The sequence below is a fragment of the Mesocricetus auratus genome, unplaced genomic scaffold (genome assembly GCF_017639785.1).
Source record: "Mesocricetus auratus isolate SY011 unplaced genomic scaffold, BCM_Maur_2.0 Super-Scaffold_15014, whole genome shotgun sequence".
Classification (NCBI taxonomy): domain Eukaryota; kingdom Metazoa; phylum Chordata; class Mammalia; order Rodentia; family Cricetidae; genus Mesocricetus; species Mesocricetus auratus.
Genome location: NW_024429186.1, coordinates 2510974 through 2528863, shown reverse-complemented (window position 1 = coordinate 2528863; position 17890 = coordinate 2510974). Strand labels below are relative to the sequence as shown.

At 51.8% G+C, this 17890-nt stretch overlaps 1 protein-coding gene across 1 annotated transcript in view; it reads left to right on the top strand.

Moving 5' to 3' along the window:
- Positions 1-17890, top strand: part of Ptprn2 (protein tyrosine phosphatase receptor type N2) — a 653364-nt gene that overhangs the window by 527973 nt on the left and 107501 nt on the right. The window contains 1 exon segment of the mRNA XM_040742316.1: positions 8246-8458. Within this exon segment, the coding sequence (XP_040598250.1) occupies positions 8246-8458 (213 nt within the window).

The window sequence follows — 17890 nt, the reverse complement described above, 5'->3', positions numbered from 1 at the left end:
TGGGGTGGGGGGGACGACATCGCTATAGCAACCGGTGGCTGGGCCGCGAGCCGCGCCGCCGCCGGCCGGGTGCGCGCGGGGCCGGATATAAGGCGGGGCGCTGCGGCCGCGCTGGTTGGAGCTGCGCGCGCGGCCGGCCGCCCTGCGGGGACCGTCCCAAGCCGGGCCCAGCACCCGCCCACGCAACGTCGGGACCCGGTGCGCCTAGCCAGGGGGCCGGGCTGGGGCGGAGCACGCCCGTCCGCGCTGAGAGGCCTCGCAGAACTGCCTGTACCCGCTGGCTCCGAACGGGAGCCACCACCGCGCCCGTCGCTGCTAGGACGCGCGGCACCTTTGTCTCCACCCGCCGCCTGAGAAGTTTGTGGTCAGAAGCAGGATGGCCCCGGTCGTCAGTGGCTCCAACGCAGAGAAGCGGTTGGTTGTGGTGATGGCGCTACTGTTGCCAGCGGCCGGGGCAGCTGTGCTCCGAAACCGCTTGGCCGGGCGCACACCCCCACCTCCTCCTGCTCTCTTGGGCACCCAGCGTCCGCCTAGCTGCAGGTAACCAGGAACTGCCAACCCTGGCGTGGGCACTGAGAGGGGTGGTCGGTTGGCTCTGGCAAAGGAGAGAGGAGTCGGGTGGGGCTGAAGGGATCAAGAATGGATACCCCCAGGGCATCACCAAGTGCGGTGGTGACAAGGCTCGGAACAGAACCTCCCAAGGGTTGACGGTGTGTTTCTGGGGCTCAGATGTACGACCTGGGTGTCTTGCCCAGTTCAGCGGGTAACCGGCCTGCCGCAGGACACCTGTTTTCAAAGGTTTGGCCAACCAGAAAGACCTGCGTTTGGAATAATCTCCAAGTGGGTATGAGACAGAGAGCCCACCAGGGCAGGTCTTCCTGAGCGCTCAGACTAGAAGGGAGACACAGAAGTCCTGAGTCTGTACCTTCAGGAGACTTCGCTGGGGGAGAATAGGACTGTGGTCTCGTAGGACTCCTCCCCTCATATAATCCTCTCGGCTTGTCACAAGGCTGGCTCTCTGGAAAATTCAGAACTTGGAAAAAAACAGTCTCGAGGATGAGAGGCGGTGAGGACGCAGAGACGGAGATGGGTATGGTGATGAAAGGGAGGGTGGATGAAGTCAGATGAGCAGCTAGCATAGAGGGACCAGTGTGTGTGTATGTGGGGGGTCTTCTGACCACCTTTTGGGAATCTCTTTGCTCTCCTCTCTGAGGTTCTGGGGTGTGCCTCTGTGCCATCCGGGCATCCCAGCTGTTAGCGAGTTAGGAGGACCAAGTGGGCCCGGGGCGGAGCGTTAGTGAGGCAGGTGGAGCGACCCAGGAGAGTGCGGAGTCCTGGGACCTGCACCTCCAGCCTCGAGCTTCCAACTCCCCTCCCCCAAAGGGAACCTGCGTTTTTCTCTACCTCCTATCCATCAAACCCCCACTCCCCCCCACACACACGCCAGGTGGGGCGGTCGCGCACTCGCCAGAGAAACTTCTGACTCAGAGCTGTTTGAACAAGGGCTTAGTTCCTTCATTTCTGACTACCGGTTTGGCTCCGAAAACCCGCCTGATCTGCCTGATCTGCTTCCCCAGACAGCTGTGTAGACCCCCAGATCAGCAACATTGACTTTTTAAGTCCTCTTGCGTCTTCGTTGCACTGATCCCGCGACGGCGCTCCAGGCCGGAATGCTTGAAAGAAAAGGAGTCAGTATCGGGGTCGCCAGGGCCCTCCCTGTACGCAGCAGACCTAGCTGTGCGCTGCAGTTCACCTGTCGAGCCCGCTCTGGGTGCCTCTACCCGCCCGGGTCCTTTTCCCGCCCAACAGCCTTCCTTCCCAGTCTGGAGTCAAGGGCTTAGTGTTCCCAGAGGTTTTCAGTTTTTAGGGATCAAGCAATTGTGAGGGAGCGGAGAAAGGAGGTGAAAGCTCTTTACTGCCCACCCACACAGGAGGAAATGCCCACGAGCCCCCAGTCTATGTGCCCGGCTGGGCTCCCGAGAGCGCCTTGGCCCGGGTAGAGAGCGCAGGCGGAGGTGTGCTGTGGTGGCTGCGGCGGCGGCGGGGCCGGCGGTGGCCGGGTTGGTGTTAAGCTCTGGGTAGCCTTGGTTGGGTAGGGTCGTTGTTGGGGACGTTAATGCTTCTCTCTCGGCTGGTCGGCCTGCGTGCTTTGTGGCCCGGGAGGCTGGGCAGCCCGCATTGTCCCTGCGAGCACCCTCTCAGGGCTGTGAATAGCCGAAGCTCCTAGGAACCCTCGACCTTTTGTGTCCTGCGCTATGGTCTGATCTCCACGACCTCTGCGGGGATCTTGAGAATTAGTGAGGGGGGAAGGGACCGGGAAACCGGGGTGACAAAGCCCAGGCTGGTGTGGGTCAGACTCCCGGTGTGGGGGAGGGGTCTGGTGACTGTGGCCATCAGCTTCCCTAGACCCGGTGCTCGGACTCTTCTCAACCACCTGGCCCTGAGCCTCAGCCTCAGCCAAGGCCTTTCTGGTCTGCAGAGAGCGGGAGAATTTAAAAAAAAAAAGGGGGGGTGGGCCGAGTAAGGGATGGAACTGAACAGTAAGGCCAAATGTCTTCCTTCAATAGCAGAGAACGTTACCCTAGGAAACTCCTGACAGTGAGGGTGAAAGCTTGCATGTTGGCCAAGCCAGGTCTCGGGCACCAAACAGGCCAAAACACCGGCCTGTGAGTGTGCTGAGGGTGCCCGCCGAGTTTGAGTTGTGGTGTAATGAAAACACAGCCAGTGGGTTGGAAAAATGCGAGCGGGCAGGTTTCCTCTTTGGACAGATTCATTTTGGCCTGTTCTCCGCTGGCTGGCTGGCTCGCTCTTCCACTCCGGGACGATTTGTGTGCTTAAAAATGAGTTCGCACGACTGTCTCTCCTTCCTTTCAACACCAATATCATGAATCTTTCCTTATCTTAGAACGGAACACTTCCCTCCCTCAGAACAGCTATTTTAGGAATACTTCAAGATAGCAAATAAGTTATTATCTTTTGTATATTCATTTACGTGTACACCTGAAAAACTCAACAAACAGCCGATTTTTAAAACGCACAAAACTTATTTCCATTAAAGTTTATGTTTAAGAATAATCATTTCTTGGAGATTCTTTTGCCCATATAAGCCTTTTTTTTTTTTTTGGCTGTTTGAATGGCAGATTTGCAAGTACAATTTCATCAGGAGAGGGGAACAATAGCTTTCAGCTGCACAAAGGCCCTCTCCCACCCCGAATTCAGGCCGCAATGCCTCTTGCTCTGATAATAGCTTCTGAAAAGATTTTGTAATGCAGAGAATTAATACATGATTATTTCCGCCTGACTTCTCTCATTTATTAGAATTCTGTGGCAAATTCCAAATTAAAAATAGTTCAGTTAACAGCTTTAAAAAATACTTTTTAAAATATTTCAAGACACCTTCTCCCCTCACCATTTTTAAGTTTGACCGGGCCCGTTTGTCTGGGCTGGCTTGGGAAATGCTTCACTGAAAACTGTGACCGGTTTTTAAAGTGATAGCAACTATATTTTAATAAGTGTATCTGAGTACATTTAGAAAGAAATTTCCAAATAATTCCCTAAGATGCTCATCTTGCCAGCTAAAGACAAAGTTGTTATAGTAGCCCATTAATAGTCTCTGAGACTATTTCCTGTTTCACAGGGGGAAAGGTTTTGCAGTTATAATAACCTGGGTCCCCAAAGAGAGGGGGATGTGCCCCCTTCATCTCATCTTTAGTGAAGGCCTTTGCAAACCAAAATGTGTGTGTGTGTGTGTGTGTGTGTGTGTGTGTGTGTAGGGGGTGTGCTAATCCAGGGTGGATCAAGGTTGCAAAACAAATTCCTTAGAAATGGTACAAACAAGTGCATCAACAACAGAAATTTATTATTAACAAAACTGAATGCTTATACCCATAACTTTTTTTTTGTAAGAGCAGATTTTAAACTGTAAGACGGAGACTTAAGACAGGTTCTTGTTGATTGAATGAGCTGTATCACACAGCCTTGAGAAAACATCTTGTCTCGGTGGTACCCTATCTACAAATATTCACCATCAAGTTCTGTATTGGTGCGGTTTAGCACTCACAAACTGACCCTAGGTATAGAACCCCAACGCTTATCACACAGCGTCGTTAAAAGTTATAAGGGTGCTGTCATGGATGTCTCAGGAGGCATGTCACCGGAACCCCCTTCCCCCCTGTGAGCCTGCCTTTCAGAGGTGGGGACGCTGAACTCAGCCAAGGTCCGGAGATCAGCTCCATAATAATCGACTCTCCTGGTCCCCATGCTGACTTTACCTTACAGAGTTTGCAACGTCCTGTGTTCTCAATTTGAGGAGCTGCAAGTGAAGACAGCAGCAAGACATGCTTGGAGGCTGCAGTTCATGCAAGCTGCCTCTGAACTGATGCAACCTGGACTTGATTTAAAAAAAAAAAAAGTCTGTCCTATTCCCAGCTGCTTGAGAACTTGGTAGGGAGTGCTGGCAAGTGTGCCTCCTGCATCCTGGATGCACAGATTACCCCACCCCCCAGTCCTGCACCTCAAGCACCCTGCTTCTCAGAACGCCTCTTTCCACCACCCTCCTCAGCACTGCTCCAAACTTTCAGAAAGCACTTCCACTGTGCAGAAGGTGTTCTGCTTCTAAAAGACATCTGACTGTAAATGTCAAAGTTATAAATATTTAAACATCATTTTCTTTCAATTTCAAGTCCAGACCGATAAGATGACTCTAATTAGTCGGGACTGTCGTCCGGGAGGCCCAGGAAAGCAGCCTGTGGCCCATACCAAGCTGCTCACCCTTGGGGAGTCACCACTCTGAGAGTGTCTGGGGACTCTCTGGGCTGCACCTGGATCAGCGCAGGTGTAGACTCCAGGAGGTTGGCTTCTTTCCCCGGAGGCTCCTGGTTTACAAGCATTTTTAAATTTGAGATTGTTTTAACTCCATAAAAAGGAAATATGAAGTCATATTAACTCAGTCGTTGTGCCTAGGAGAGGACGGTCAGCTGACATTTAAAACAATTTCTAGAAATTTTTGTTTCTCCCGAGATTCTTAAGTCCTGACCTACTGCTTGCAATTCTCCCCAAGCCGGCCTCAGCCCCCTAGGGAAGGGTGTTTGGAGCTATTGTCAGGAAGAGAATGCCTAAGAGAGAGAAGCCATCAGTCACTTGAAATCCAGACCCCAATATTACATATTGACTCGAAGGGGGTCCCTAGGTCTCCCCCTGCCTTACACTCTCTGTCTGAGGTCTCTTCCCTTCAATCTGCACTCTGCCTACTTCCCAGAGTGCTTTTCCATCCAGGCCCTGGAGCCCACAGCTTCAGTTCTGGGTGCCTCCAAGACTGGCACCTCACAGGCCCTTCTCTAGTGTGGGGAGCCTGCTCTCAGGTGGGCTAGGGGATCTGGAGGCAGCTCTGCAGCTGTCACTAACTGTGGGCAGCAGCCACTCTCCTGATGGGGGTGGGAGAGTGGGGGTAGAGGAGGATGGAGATTGGAATAACCTGATAAGACACCTCAGTGGAAGTTGGGGTTGGGGCTCCTGTAAAGTTGGGCTCGGTGGTCCTCTCCCCTTCAGTTCCTCCTCCACAGGGGCCCAGTGAGAATAATGATGTCTCTGCTCTAGCCTTGACACATTGGTTTGGTCCTGAGAATAAATCCCAGTGCCCCAAGGTAGAGGCAGGCAGGAGGAGGCAAGGCAACAACTGGTTTAAAGTAAAACGGAGGAGGAGGAGGAGGAGGAGGAGGAGGAGGAGGAGGAGGAGGAGGAGGAGGAGGAGGAGGAAGCCCACCTCCCTGGGATTCCTCTTCCAGCGAGGTAGACCCAGGTTTTTCACTGGGTCTGGTTGCCCCACGGGCTGGAGCCAAGTTCAGTTATGGGAGCCTCATCACCTGCCTCTTCTTGTGGCTTCAATATGCCCAGTACCTTCCACCGGGTACTGCTGTCATCCTGACTGCATTTGTGCTCCTAGGCTGAGTCTTTGACCTCCTGGTGCCGAGAGCCCTGATGGTTCCCAGCTCCGTGGAACCACTGGTCCAATGTCCCAATGCAGGGGCATACTGATGGTCTCTGCCGTATACTAAGACCCAGCACGGCTGGTGGCATAATGCTGTCTGATTACCTGAAGGCAGAAGGTTAGGGAGGTCCTAGTTCCAGTGCCAAATAATGTGCAGGTCGACCCAAAGCCGAGACTGGGACCTTGGCTCAGGGTCCCCTTCCAACAGCTCCGGGGGAGGGGGTGGGGTGCAAACCTGCACAATCATCCATCCAGCCACTGCCTTTGTTGTGGTCTGCTGAGAAGAGGAGAGACAGGCAAAGGGCAGGAAAGAGGCCGCTGGTGGAAGAGACGCGACCATCTCCCGTCCAGGCATGCCTGGGTCTGCACTGAAACTGGGGAGTGTACCGCCGCCCAGTTTAGTTCTCTAGTCGTGCCAGGGCTCACTGGCCAGGAACTTTACAGGCAAGTCTTTGCACTTGTACGAACCACAGCCTGCTGCTTGTCGTGTGAGAAGGGCGGCCTCACCGGCTGCAGGGCCGCGGAGACGCTGGGCTGGCCGAAAGGATTTGTCTGTGTGGTTTGGGTCCCCGCGGGCGATCGGCAAAGAAGCACAGCTTGGGAACTGGGAAGGGGACCTGGACTTCGCTGTCTTGGGGGGAGGGGCGGGCGACTCTCCGCTTCTTTCTAGAAGCCCCTGTGTGGGCTGGGTGGGAGTGGAAGGGGGCGGGGACCTGGGAGGAAGCCAGGAGAAGAGTGGTAAGAGTCCCACTGCTTTCTCCAAGTGCAGGGCCCCCCCTGTGTGCCTCTGGCCCGCAGCAGCCTGGGGGTTCCAGCCACTCAGGCTTTGGTGAAGTGTCCAGGTCTGTGCTCCCGGTCTCCTGATCCCTGCCCCACGGTTCCCTCTGCTAGGTCTTGGAGCACCCTCCGTTCCATCCTTTACTGCAGCCTAGGAACCTCCCGGGGTCCAGAGCCAAGCAGAACCAAGCCGCCGCGCTGGCGCGCGCGCACACACACATCTAGGCAGGAAATCCCGGTGTCTTTTCTCATTTAACCCGCGTTTCCATTAACTCGGTCCCGGCTCCCACTAATCCGCGCTCACCGAAGGCAAAAGCAGGCTAATTAATGACCAGCTTTTCCAGTCAAGACCGGCGATAATTGCTTTGGTGGCCTTTATGATTACAAGATAAAAATGGGCCCGGGCTGACATAAGAGACACTGTGTACACTCAGAGACTGGAGGAAGCGAAGAGTTGGGAGGCTGAAAGCCGGGCAGAAAATTACTAATAGAAGAGAGAGATAATGAATAGGCAGGCCAGGCATTCATGGGGAAAAATCCATTTTGTTACCACGCGAAATTAGGTGGCGGAAAGGAGTTTGCTAATTGTTCTCCTCGTGTAGCAACCAGGACAGAGGCAGGGGCGTGCTCTTCCATTCATTTCCCGAGTAATTGTGGGGGGTTGCTGGCCGAGAGTCCCGGGCGATTTGCCTGCGGCCCTTCCATTTTCCTGCGGCGTGTTTAATTGTTGCTAATACACCTCCTAATGAAGCTAATGAGGGGGGCGCTGTCTGGCTATCTGCCCTGGAGTTGAGTGACATGCACGAAAGGGTTTCCTCACCTATTCCCCCAAGATGAGAAGTGAACTTCTCCAACGCCTGTTCTCAAAGACCTTGTCCCCCTTTTAAGGGACAATACTCAGGTACCGGGAGTTGGAGCCTGTGTCTACAGATCCCTAGGAAGAGCGACTAGAACTGGTTGGGCTGGCCCACAGAATGTCTCTTAAAGCAAGAGGCCACGCCTCCCTCCCCCCAGTTCTTAAGGAGGAATCTCAACTGAAGAATGAGTCAGGCCCAGTGGACTCTATTGGATCTGGAGAGTGTTTAATTCTGTTAACAATTTACCCACCTCTTGCCAAACATGCACTGTGCTACATGCTCTGGGATAAATTCTGTATCTGATTAGAAAGGATGTATACTTTGTTTCACTTAAAGCAACAAATTAGGTACCAGATACTCTACATCATCAATTCTGGGGGAAAAAAAAAAACATTCCACCATTCAGGGAGCTCTCACCTTCTGCTCAACAGCATGACAGTTCGGAGATGCTATGGTGTTGAAATTTCCTTCCACATGTGCCCCTACACAGCCCACGTCCCCATTGTGTTGGTGCCATACAAACTCTGGAGTTGTATGGGGGGGGGAGAGGGGCGGGATTTATGACCTACAGGGGTCAAGGTTCCTTGAGTAATGACCTGTCCTTCTCCTCCTCTTCCCCCTCCAGAAAGACAAACTCAAGCTCCTACCCCACCAGGAAGAGCAGGAAGACTCTACCAAGTTCATTGTCCTCACCTTCCTCTCCATCGCCTGCATCGTGGCTGTCCTCCTGGCTTCCAGCCTTGCCTATTGCCTACGCCACAACTCCCACTACAAGCTGAAGGAGAAGTTGTCTGGACTAGGGGGTGACCCCAGTGCAGATGCCACTGAAGCCTACCAGGTAAAAGAAATAAACTTTTCAAAGTGCCCCACTGGGTTTACCCCAAACTTGATTTGGGGGCTGGGGGAGAAGGGCAAATCTGTCCCTCTGCAGTCTTCCCATTAATTCTTAGTTTGGGCTCTTTTATGATGACGATCTGAAACTCCTCGTTAGCATGCATGCAAATACCTCGTAACCACATTTTTTTTTTACGGTTCCATATTAATGTTACACCGTGCTTGGATAGCCTTTGTGTTAGCTGTGAAAGTGGGTTGCTAATTAGACATGTGGAAAAAGTACAATGCATGAATTATGCATTATCTGTTACCTTAATTTGGGCCACTATTAACGAAGCTCACCACGGTTGCGAGATGAGTTGGTTGTGTAGATGTTTGTTTTAAATCGTCGACTTCCTTGGGGTCCTGCAGAAAGGGAATCTCTTGACCCAATCTGGTGCCACCACACCTCTGCTATAATTTGGATAAAGTGAAACCTAACCCTGAGAGATGGAAAGTAAGGTGCCTGTGTCTTCACCAGTCAGCAGGGGCAGTTGTATGCTAGAAACACAGAGACAGGCACCCCAACTTGCCTGGGGGTAGACCAGAAGCCCGGGCGAAGTAGGAGAGGCAGATCCAAAATAGGAGGTATAACCAACATCCCATAGTTTTGTAAGTTGCGCGTAGTGTGTGGTTCACGATTAATGACCTCTTCTATAATGTAACTATCACTTCACTCTTAGCAGCAGTGCAAGCCTAGAATGTGTAGAACGGGAATCGTATTTCCTTATTATAAAATATCATTTCAATCTAATCATTTCCTACTTAGGAGCATAGAACAACTCACTCAATGGCTGCTTCTTTTTTGTTGTTGTTGAATCAATATGCACTTGTGAGACTCTTCTCCCATTCGTTGGATCTCTTGTCTTTTCTAACTACCTGGCTGTGCTATCTAATGTCCTGTCAGTAACTCACAGGTCACAATATGTATAAAGCAAATGGTGTCTGTCCTGTTGTCAAAGTTACCTCAGTGAGCTCTCAGGCTCCCAGGGAACACCCTGACTGTCCAGTAGCCACCCTCAGCTGGCCTGAGCTGGCCTCCCCTTACTTTGTGGCTGTTCTGCCTCTGGCCCATGTGACAAGTTGAGAAGAGTTTATAAAGTCCCTATGCTTAAAGGAGAGGAGGAGGAGACAGCTTTTGCTCCCATTTCAGAATTCTTATCATCATCAGTGAATGGAGAGAGCCTCTGGTCTTCCAAAGCAGGTCACAAGCATGGGCAGGATGATCTTTCTCTTATAAAGAAACGGCAACTTCAAATGCATTGAAGATGGCATTTCAAGCACATAGCACATAGCTTTGCTTCAAAGCCAAAGAAAAACCATGTTTGAAGAAGGAGCCTGGAAAAAAAGTCACATAAACTAGTAAGAATTTACCCAGGAATTCTATTGAGCAACACCATCAATACAGTATGCCAGGTCCTTGGGGCCAAGCTAGTGTCAGAGCATAAATAAATTATCACACTAGTCAGTTCTGTGTATGAGAGACAGAGATCGTATGGACGCAGGTTTTCTAGAAAGCATGGCATCCTTTGATACACTTTGAAATTCAAGTATAAAATATTGATAGAACGAAAGGTTGGACTTGCATGCAGTAACGACTCATTTTTATAGAAATTCGGGTAGAGAAAACGCATACTTATGGCCGAGTTTTGTGATAATTAACAACAACAACGGGGAAAAAAAACTCTTCCTGGTGGCAGCTCTAATTAATAGTATCTGTAATTAAAATCATGTCCTTGCAGCAAGAAAACTGTTTGAATTTCTTAGAGTGACCTTTTTGCGTTCCTCCCGGGGGGCACAGTGGCTAAGTTGATATTGATTTTATAATGAGCTCTGGTTTGTTTCATAAGAAGCTGTAATCCCAACAATAAATGAAATGTGTGCTTTTCTCCAATCCAGATTAATAACAATAATAATAATAAAAAAGGATGGGAAACTTTTCCTTCAAAAATACGATCAAGAAAAAAATCAGAAGGGAAAAATCTTTTGCTGGGCTTACTTCTGAAGTCATTACCAAGTACCTGTTAGCAAGCTACCTTGGTCAGATGAGGTCTGCTTCCTTCCAAGCAGCAGGCTGCTTGCAAGGACCGTGTGCTGGGCAGTCACAGCTCCTTCTAGGATCGGTTTCAGCAGGGCAGGGCAAGCCTCCGCACACGGGGATCACGTGGTTGTCAGTCCGGGGGAGGGGTTTTTTTCTGGGTTCACTGGGGGCTCACAGTTGTGGTTTGCTCAAGAAGCAGTTGTGTGGAAATGTGAGGCAAATGGGGAAGCGTCAGTGGGGCCTCGAGTGCTTTGGGTTTCCCATAGCTGTCTTTGATATGGGAGTTTAAAAATCTTCCTAAATGTCTTATAAAAAAAGAAATACAAACTTGAGGGCCTGTGAGATGGCTCGGGCAGTGCCAACCATGAGGGCTCGAGGTCAGTCCCCAGACACACCACACGGCAGAAGGAGAGGACAAACTGCCACAAGTCATCCTCTGACACCAGCCCCCCCCACAGGATGGCACGCCCCCTTGATAAATAAATGTAATAAAAATAAAGCTATAACTGTGTAGCTATAAATTTCAGGGGAAGGGTCTTCTTGAATTAATGTATCTACTACTAAATCTTTGTGTTTCTGGGGATGTACTTCAGTGGTAGAACAATAGCCTAGCATCGATTTAATTGCCAATTATATGTGTGTGTGTGTGTGTTTGTGTGTGTGAGAGACAGACAGACAGACAGACAGGGAAAGAGAGTGAAACAGACAGACAGACAGAGACAGGAGAGAGTCAGAGAAAGAGGGAGACAGACAGACTGACCCAGAGAGAGATAGGGAAGAGGCAGACAGAAAGAAATGGAGGAAGAGACAGACAGATAGACAGAGATGGGGAGAGAGACAGACAGACAGAGACAAGGGAGAGAGACAGACAGACACAGGGGGAGAGAGAGACAAAGACAGGAGGGAGAGACAGACAGACAGAGGCTGAGAGAGAGACAGATGGACAGAGATAGGGAGGGGAGATAGAGAGAGAGGCAGAGAGGGAGAGATACAAGAGACAGAGAGGGAGAGGGAGGGAGAAAGAGAGAGAGAGAGAGACAGACAGACAGAGAGATAGGGAAAGAGAGAGAAACAGACAGACAGACAGACAGAGACAGGGGAGAGAGAGGGAGAAAGACAGACAGACCCAGAGAGAGATAGGGAAGAGGCAGACAGACAGAAATGGGGGAAGAGACAGATAGACAGAGATGGGGAGAGAGAGACAGACAGACAGACACAGGTAGAGAGAGACAGACAGAGACTGAGAGAGAGACAGACAGACAGAGATGGGGAGGGGAGATAGAGAGAGAGGGAGAGAGACAGAGAGAGAGGTAGAGAGAGACAGAGACAGAGAGACAGAGAAAGAAGGCACCAGATCCCTAGGGGTTAGGGCTGCAGGTGGTTTGTGAGTCACCCAAGGTAGGTGCTGGGAACCAAACTCTGGCCCCCTGGAAGAGCAGGGAGCTCTCTCAAATTCTGATCAACCTCTCTAGCCTCCTGAAAGCCAAATCTTACAGGTTCTTACTTCTGATCTTGTTCAAGGGTCTCAGTCACATCAGATAATTCAGTGAAGCTTAATTTGTCCATGCTTTGAAGTTCTGGGCCTGACAGCTGACATCCGCGTCCAACGATCCCTTTGTGTTCTCACGGACCCTTCCCCATTGTTTCATAAGTGTTGTTTTCCTCCTAAATTCACAGAAAAAAAAAAACATGCTTGGGTTTAAGATGTCCTTCATGATCTAAGAAAAAAAGAAAAGGAAACCCATTTGGTTTACTCCTTTTTTTCCCTCTCTCCCAAGACGGCTTCATACGCTGTGTGTGTGTGTGTGTGTGTGTGTGTGTGTGTGTGTGCGCGCGCGCACGCGCGCACACGCCCACATGTGCGTGCTTACATGCCTGCATGAACACATAGGTGTGTATGCATGCCCACTCCTTGACTGGCACAAAACCATGATGGTCAGCACCAGGGTACCTCTTGTTCTCCCAGGTGTCCTAGTTCTGTGGAAGGTGGATGGGTAAAAACTGTGCCAAAAATAAAGTTGTGAGATGATTAGAAGACATTCTCCCCCCCTTCTCTCTCCGAGTCCCTTTGAATGCTGCATCCATTTCTTGGGGGCTTTGATCATCTCTGAGCAGCCAGTTTAGTATTCTGCTGGCTGGCACTCTCCCTCCCCCCAGGCAGGGGCACAGACTCCCGCAGAATGTTGGGCAACTTCTCTTTTGATGGTTTATTTCACAATACCCAGCAGGTTTCCTTGTGTACTTGGAGGCCTTTGGAACCAAACCCAGAGGAAGGCGAGCGTGCGTGCATGCGTCAGGCTTTGGGACCACCTACAAGCAGAGTCACTAAGTGTACATCGTGGCTGCCGTGGCTCCCATTAGCCAGTGATTATTAATGTAATGATAGAACCCTGTGATCACCGCCCTTTGGGGGAGATTTGTGCACTTGTGCTGAAGCCCTCCCCCCTCCCGCCCCCCGCAGCTCACCTCTGCTGAGGGAAACCGAGTTCCACAGGAGAGGACAGGTGACATATTGGTTCATCCCCCTGTGAATTAGTAGACCCTTCTTTGTCTAGGCGAGTTCAGTCTTCTGTCATTGGTGTAATCACTAATCGTGCAAATGGGGAAAGGGACCGGGTGCCTCCTAATTAAGGCAGCAACACCGAATTTCCCCCCAGATGCCCTTCATTCCACCCCACGTTTCAGGAAAGCCTCCTCCATTTGACTTGGCAATGTGTCTTGAGACAGCCGTCCTGGCTTTGTGAGTAAACTTTCAGGTTGAAATCATTATTTTGTTTTGTTCAGATATCCCAGGAGCAAAACCTCTCGTGCTACAAAATTAGACAGACCCTCTTGACATGTAAATGTTGTTAGGGACAGTTCTGTCTGCTGAACAGCCAACCCTGAGAACTGAAGTGTTTCTATTTTACTTTTGCAAAAGTTCCTGAGAGTGTAGGCAGAATCCTAACCACCTATACTATGCAAGCAGGAGGGGTGGGGCTGTGTGTCCACCTACTCTCTCAGTACCTATAATGTCCTGAAACACTCACGGGGCCTTGCCATAAATTAAGCAGACGCTAAATGGCTGTTTAATTGATGCCAGACCGCACGTGTCTTGAGGTTGGATTGTGACCATCCAAGGAAGTATGCCAAAGGGAAGGCCACCCATCAGTTCGTAGTATCTGCTGGGGCAAGTCCCTTTCCTGTGCACCGGGCTTCTTTGATCAGAACGGTAACTGCAAGCTTAGGTCTGAGCATTTTTTTCCCAGAGAGAAGCTCTTTGGAGTCCACCCTCCTTATAAACATCTGAGCACGCGGTTCCCGAATCAGTGACTACATGTCTGTCCTGCAGAGGGTACCTGAGCGAAAAGTGCCTCCTCAGTCCCAGCCCCTAAAAGGAGATAGGTCCTCCTCGGAGAATACCAAAGTCTGGATGATGGCCAGAGGAATACGTACAGCCTGGCACCTGTCACAGACCGCAAGCCACATCCCCCTAGTGAGACTGGATTGAAAATAGCAAGCCACTTAGTGAGACACAGAAATAAGAGGGATCGGAGTCGCTGGTTCACGCGCATGCCGAGGCCTGAAATGATGGCTTCAATTTCTTGTGGCTTATTAACAGATCTGGATATTTCTTTAAACAACAGTTCCTGGGAAGCTTTGTGTGGGAGATAGGAAACAAGGAAAAGCATTGACTCAGCCTTGCCATGCCAGAGGTGGCTTTCCTGGATCTTTCTGCGTGTCTGATGGTGCAGGGCAGGCGGGTGGTATCTCTGGGAAGTGTGAGCCTGCCCTGAAACATGGCCGGGCATCCAGCTTACCATGATAATGCCACTCCTAGAACCAACAGAAAGCGCCTCTTGCAAAGTTGGGAGCTACCACTGCTCACCCAGGGAGGCCCTTCTGGGGTTCCCTTCCCACTGCCCGTGAACCTGTCCCCTCCCTCAGCCAACCCTCTGCATATGAGGGTCACAGGATGGCTCACAATGAGGAGCTGAGGCCATGACCACCCAGTTTGACAGGAGGGCAAAACTGGCAGCAGAAGACAGGATGACTCTCTCTGCATCCCCAGTGGTCCGGGATGGGGATGCCTGGGCAGCAGAAGACAGGATGACTCTCTCTGCATCCCCAGTGGTCCGGGATGGGGATGCCTGGGCAGCAGAAGACAGGATGACTCTCTCTGCATCCCCAGTGGTCCGGGATGGGGATGCCTGGGCAGCAGAAGACAGGATGACTCTCTCTGCATCCCCAGTGGTCCAGGGTGGGGGTGCCTGGGCAGCAGAAGACAGGATGACTCTCTCTGCATCCCCAGTGGTCCGGGATGGGGATGCCTGGGCAGCAGCTGCCAGGCTAGACATTTTGACCACAGGACTCACATGGCATTCCTCATCCACGACAGCCTTGTCCTATCACCAAGGTCCTTTCATAGTAGGACGTCCTCCAGGAGATAGGGAATAGGGACGCTCCTTGCCTGTTGACTTTGTACTATTTGGAGACGAGAAGTTAGGCACGGCAAACATCTAGGTGGGACACGGTGTGACATTGACAGAGTAGAGACTGCTCAGTCCCCTGGCAGACAGGGGCCCTTATGGCCAGCTTACCAGCGTAGGGAGTCATGGAAGGACAGAGACCAGGACGTGGGCAAGGAAGGCATTTATGGTGTCCTGAGATGCCCGAGGTCAGGCAGGTTAGACAGGAAGGCAAGGCAGAAATCATGGGTCCCCTTCAGGCCGGTGCAGTGGAGAGGACTCCTGCTCCTGTCCACCATGGCTTGCAAGCTGTAGAAAGAGCAGGGCTTCTGTGGGGGCTCTCCTTTTTTTTTTTCAGTGACCAGAGAAGTAACCGTGCTCTCCGTCCCCTCAACTGTCAGGCTCTCCCCTGTATCTGTTTTACCCCTTTCTACGTTGTTCATTTTGTACATTTCTTTCTTTCTCACCGCCTGGACTCACAGCCCAAAGGTGACTCAGGGATTTATGAAGTGCGTGCTGGTGGGCGATGGAGGCCTACCACACACCTCTCCATTTCGTTATGCGTCCCCCCCCCCAGATGGGATTCCTCTGGCCTTGGATCCGGATCGTGTGAGTGGGGGTGGTGCACTTTCGAAACCCGGATTCAAAATTGCGACCTGCAAATAAAGCACGCGCTAGGAGCCATAGGGATGGTCCCCGGGTGCCCAGACCCTCCACAGAGAAGGGAGGGGGGGGTCTGTGGAACGTAGCTTCAAGAGGCTAAGATGTGATTGCCCTGAGCCTAGGGCCTCCCGGATGGCGTCTGGTACCGGTCAGCCTGTGGAGACACACCCTTCAGTGTCTGTCAAGGTCATACCAAAGTGAGGGGAGTCCAGCTGTCATCAGCAGCTGTGGGTCCTCTGGGGGGAGGGTAGAAAACCGAGTACATCTGAAGGAGTGACAGGAGTCAAGAGGTGGCTTTAGCTGGGCTTGAGAAGGAGGAGCAGCAGGAGCGTGGAGAGGACACATCTCAAGCAGGGCACTGGGAGCAGGAAGCAGGAAAAGAGGGTGTGGGCATGTGTCCTACTAGAAAGCAGACAGACCCACACAGGACAGCCAACTCACCCTCCCCCAGGACAGAAGAACCTCCTAGCCCGGGCAAGAGGCTCCTCGGTCCATATTCAGCCTGGTACCCTCCCTTGTGCTGCAATGGCTCTCGGGCAGCTGGGAGTCCCCTGTCCCGAGTCGCTGATGTCTGAGAACCTCCTTGAGACAGGAGCCCTTTCCCTCCTCGGCTCTGGGCTCGGTTCTCCTCTCCGGCCCTGTGGGTGGCAGCTGGGCTCCTGTCCTAAGCCCCTGCCTGCATGGGGACACCTCAGGAGCCCCGGGTGACTTCAGGAGCCCCGGGTGACCTCAAGACTTCAGGTCTGCAGAGTTTAGAATGAGATCAGAAAGCTTATTTCTTCCAGCAGCGGAAGACTCCAGACCGTTGGGAGACTTGCTGAACTGGGTTTCTCAGGAAAGTGGCATCAGACCATTTGTGAAGGAAGCCAGTGCTGTGCGCCTGGTAGGAATGAGCTCGGGGTAATCAGGGAGAGGTATATGAGGACTTGGAGCAAATAAGAACCTGAGATTGTCCCAGGGGAAATGAGGAGGCCTCAAGAATGAAGTCTCCTTTGGGCTCAAGGCAGGAGTTTGAGGAAGGCAGAGAGAGGCAGGTGCACAGGAAAAAGCTTATGGCTGTCTTTTCTCCATGTAGGTCTGGGATGATCCTTCTTCCCCTCCTTTCTCTGTCTCCTTCCTTCCCTTCTCTCCCTCCCTGTCTCCCTCCCTGTCTTCCTCCCTTCCTCCCAACCTCCCTCCCTCCCTCCCCTCCTCCCTGTCTCCCTTCCTCCCTCTCTCCTTCCCTCCCACTCTTCTTCCCTCCCTCTCCCTCTCCCTCCCCCTCCCTTTATTCCTCCCTTCCTTCCTCCATCTGTCTCCCTCCTTCCCTCCCTCCCTCCATTCCTCCCTCCCTCCTTCCCTCCCTCTTTCCATTCCTCCCTCCCTCCTTTCCTTATAACCCTACCTTTACTTTGATGTCCCAAGCGTTCAGTTTCTGCTTGGGAAAATCACTGGCAACCAAGGAGGGAAGTGTGGGGGCGTTGTTCATACAAACACAAAAGAAGCCACTGCAAAGGGAGGTGTGAAATAGCAGTCTTTCGAGACCTTTTCTGAGACACAGCCCATACTCACCTTGAACTCAGCTCTCCCTCCTGTGTCTGCCCCCCAAATGTGTCCAGGGATTTCAGGTGTGCACCGAGAGAGATGGTCTATGTATGTGGTGCTAGATTGAAACCTGGGCTTCATGTACATTCACTGGCTTTGGCTTGGTGTTGCTCTTCACTGCCAAAATGAAACATTGTAATCAAAAGTTAGTGGGGGGGAAGGGGAGAAGGGTTCATCTAGCTTACACCTCAACGCCACAGTCCATCATGCAGGGCAGCCAGGGCAGAAACTCGAGCGGGAACCTGGAGGCAGGAACTGAAGCAGAAGTCACTAGGAGGGCACTGGGGACTGGGTGGCTTCTCCTGTCCTGCTCAGTTGACTGTCATTCAACCCAGGGCCACCAGCCCAGGGGTAGCACCACCCACAATGAGCTGGGCCCTCCCACACCAATCATAAATCTAGAAAATGACCTACGGACTCTTCTACAGGTCGACCTTCCCGCCACAGGACAGATCTGCCACACTGGTTCACTGGGAATGAACTGGAGGCATGGAATTGGGACCAGGAAGGAAGGCAAGGGTGATGGTGTCAGGGAGTCACGGGGCCTCGAATGGAGCATGAACCTCTGGAGGACAGCCAGAGTCTGATTTTTCTTTTTTTAAATATAGTTAAAGACTGCTGTCATTTTTATCTCCCCCCCCCAAATACAGTGAAGCAGAAT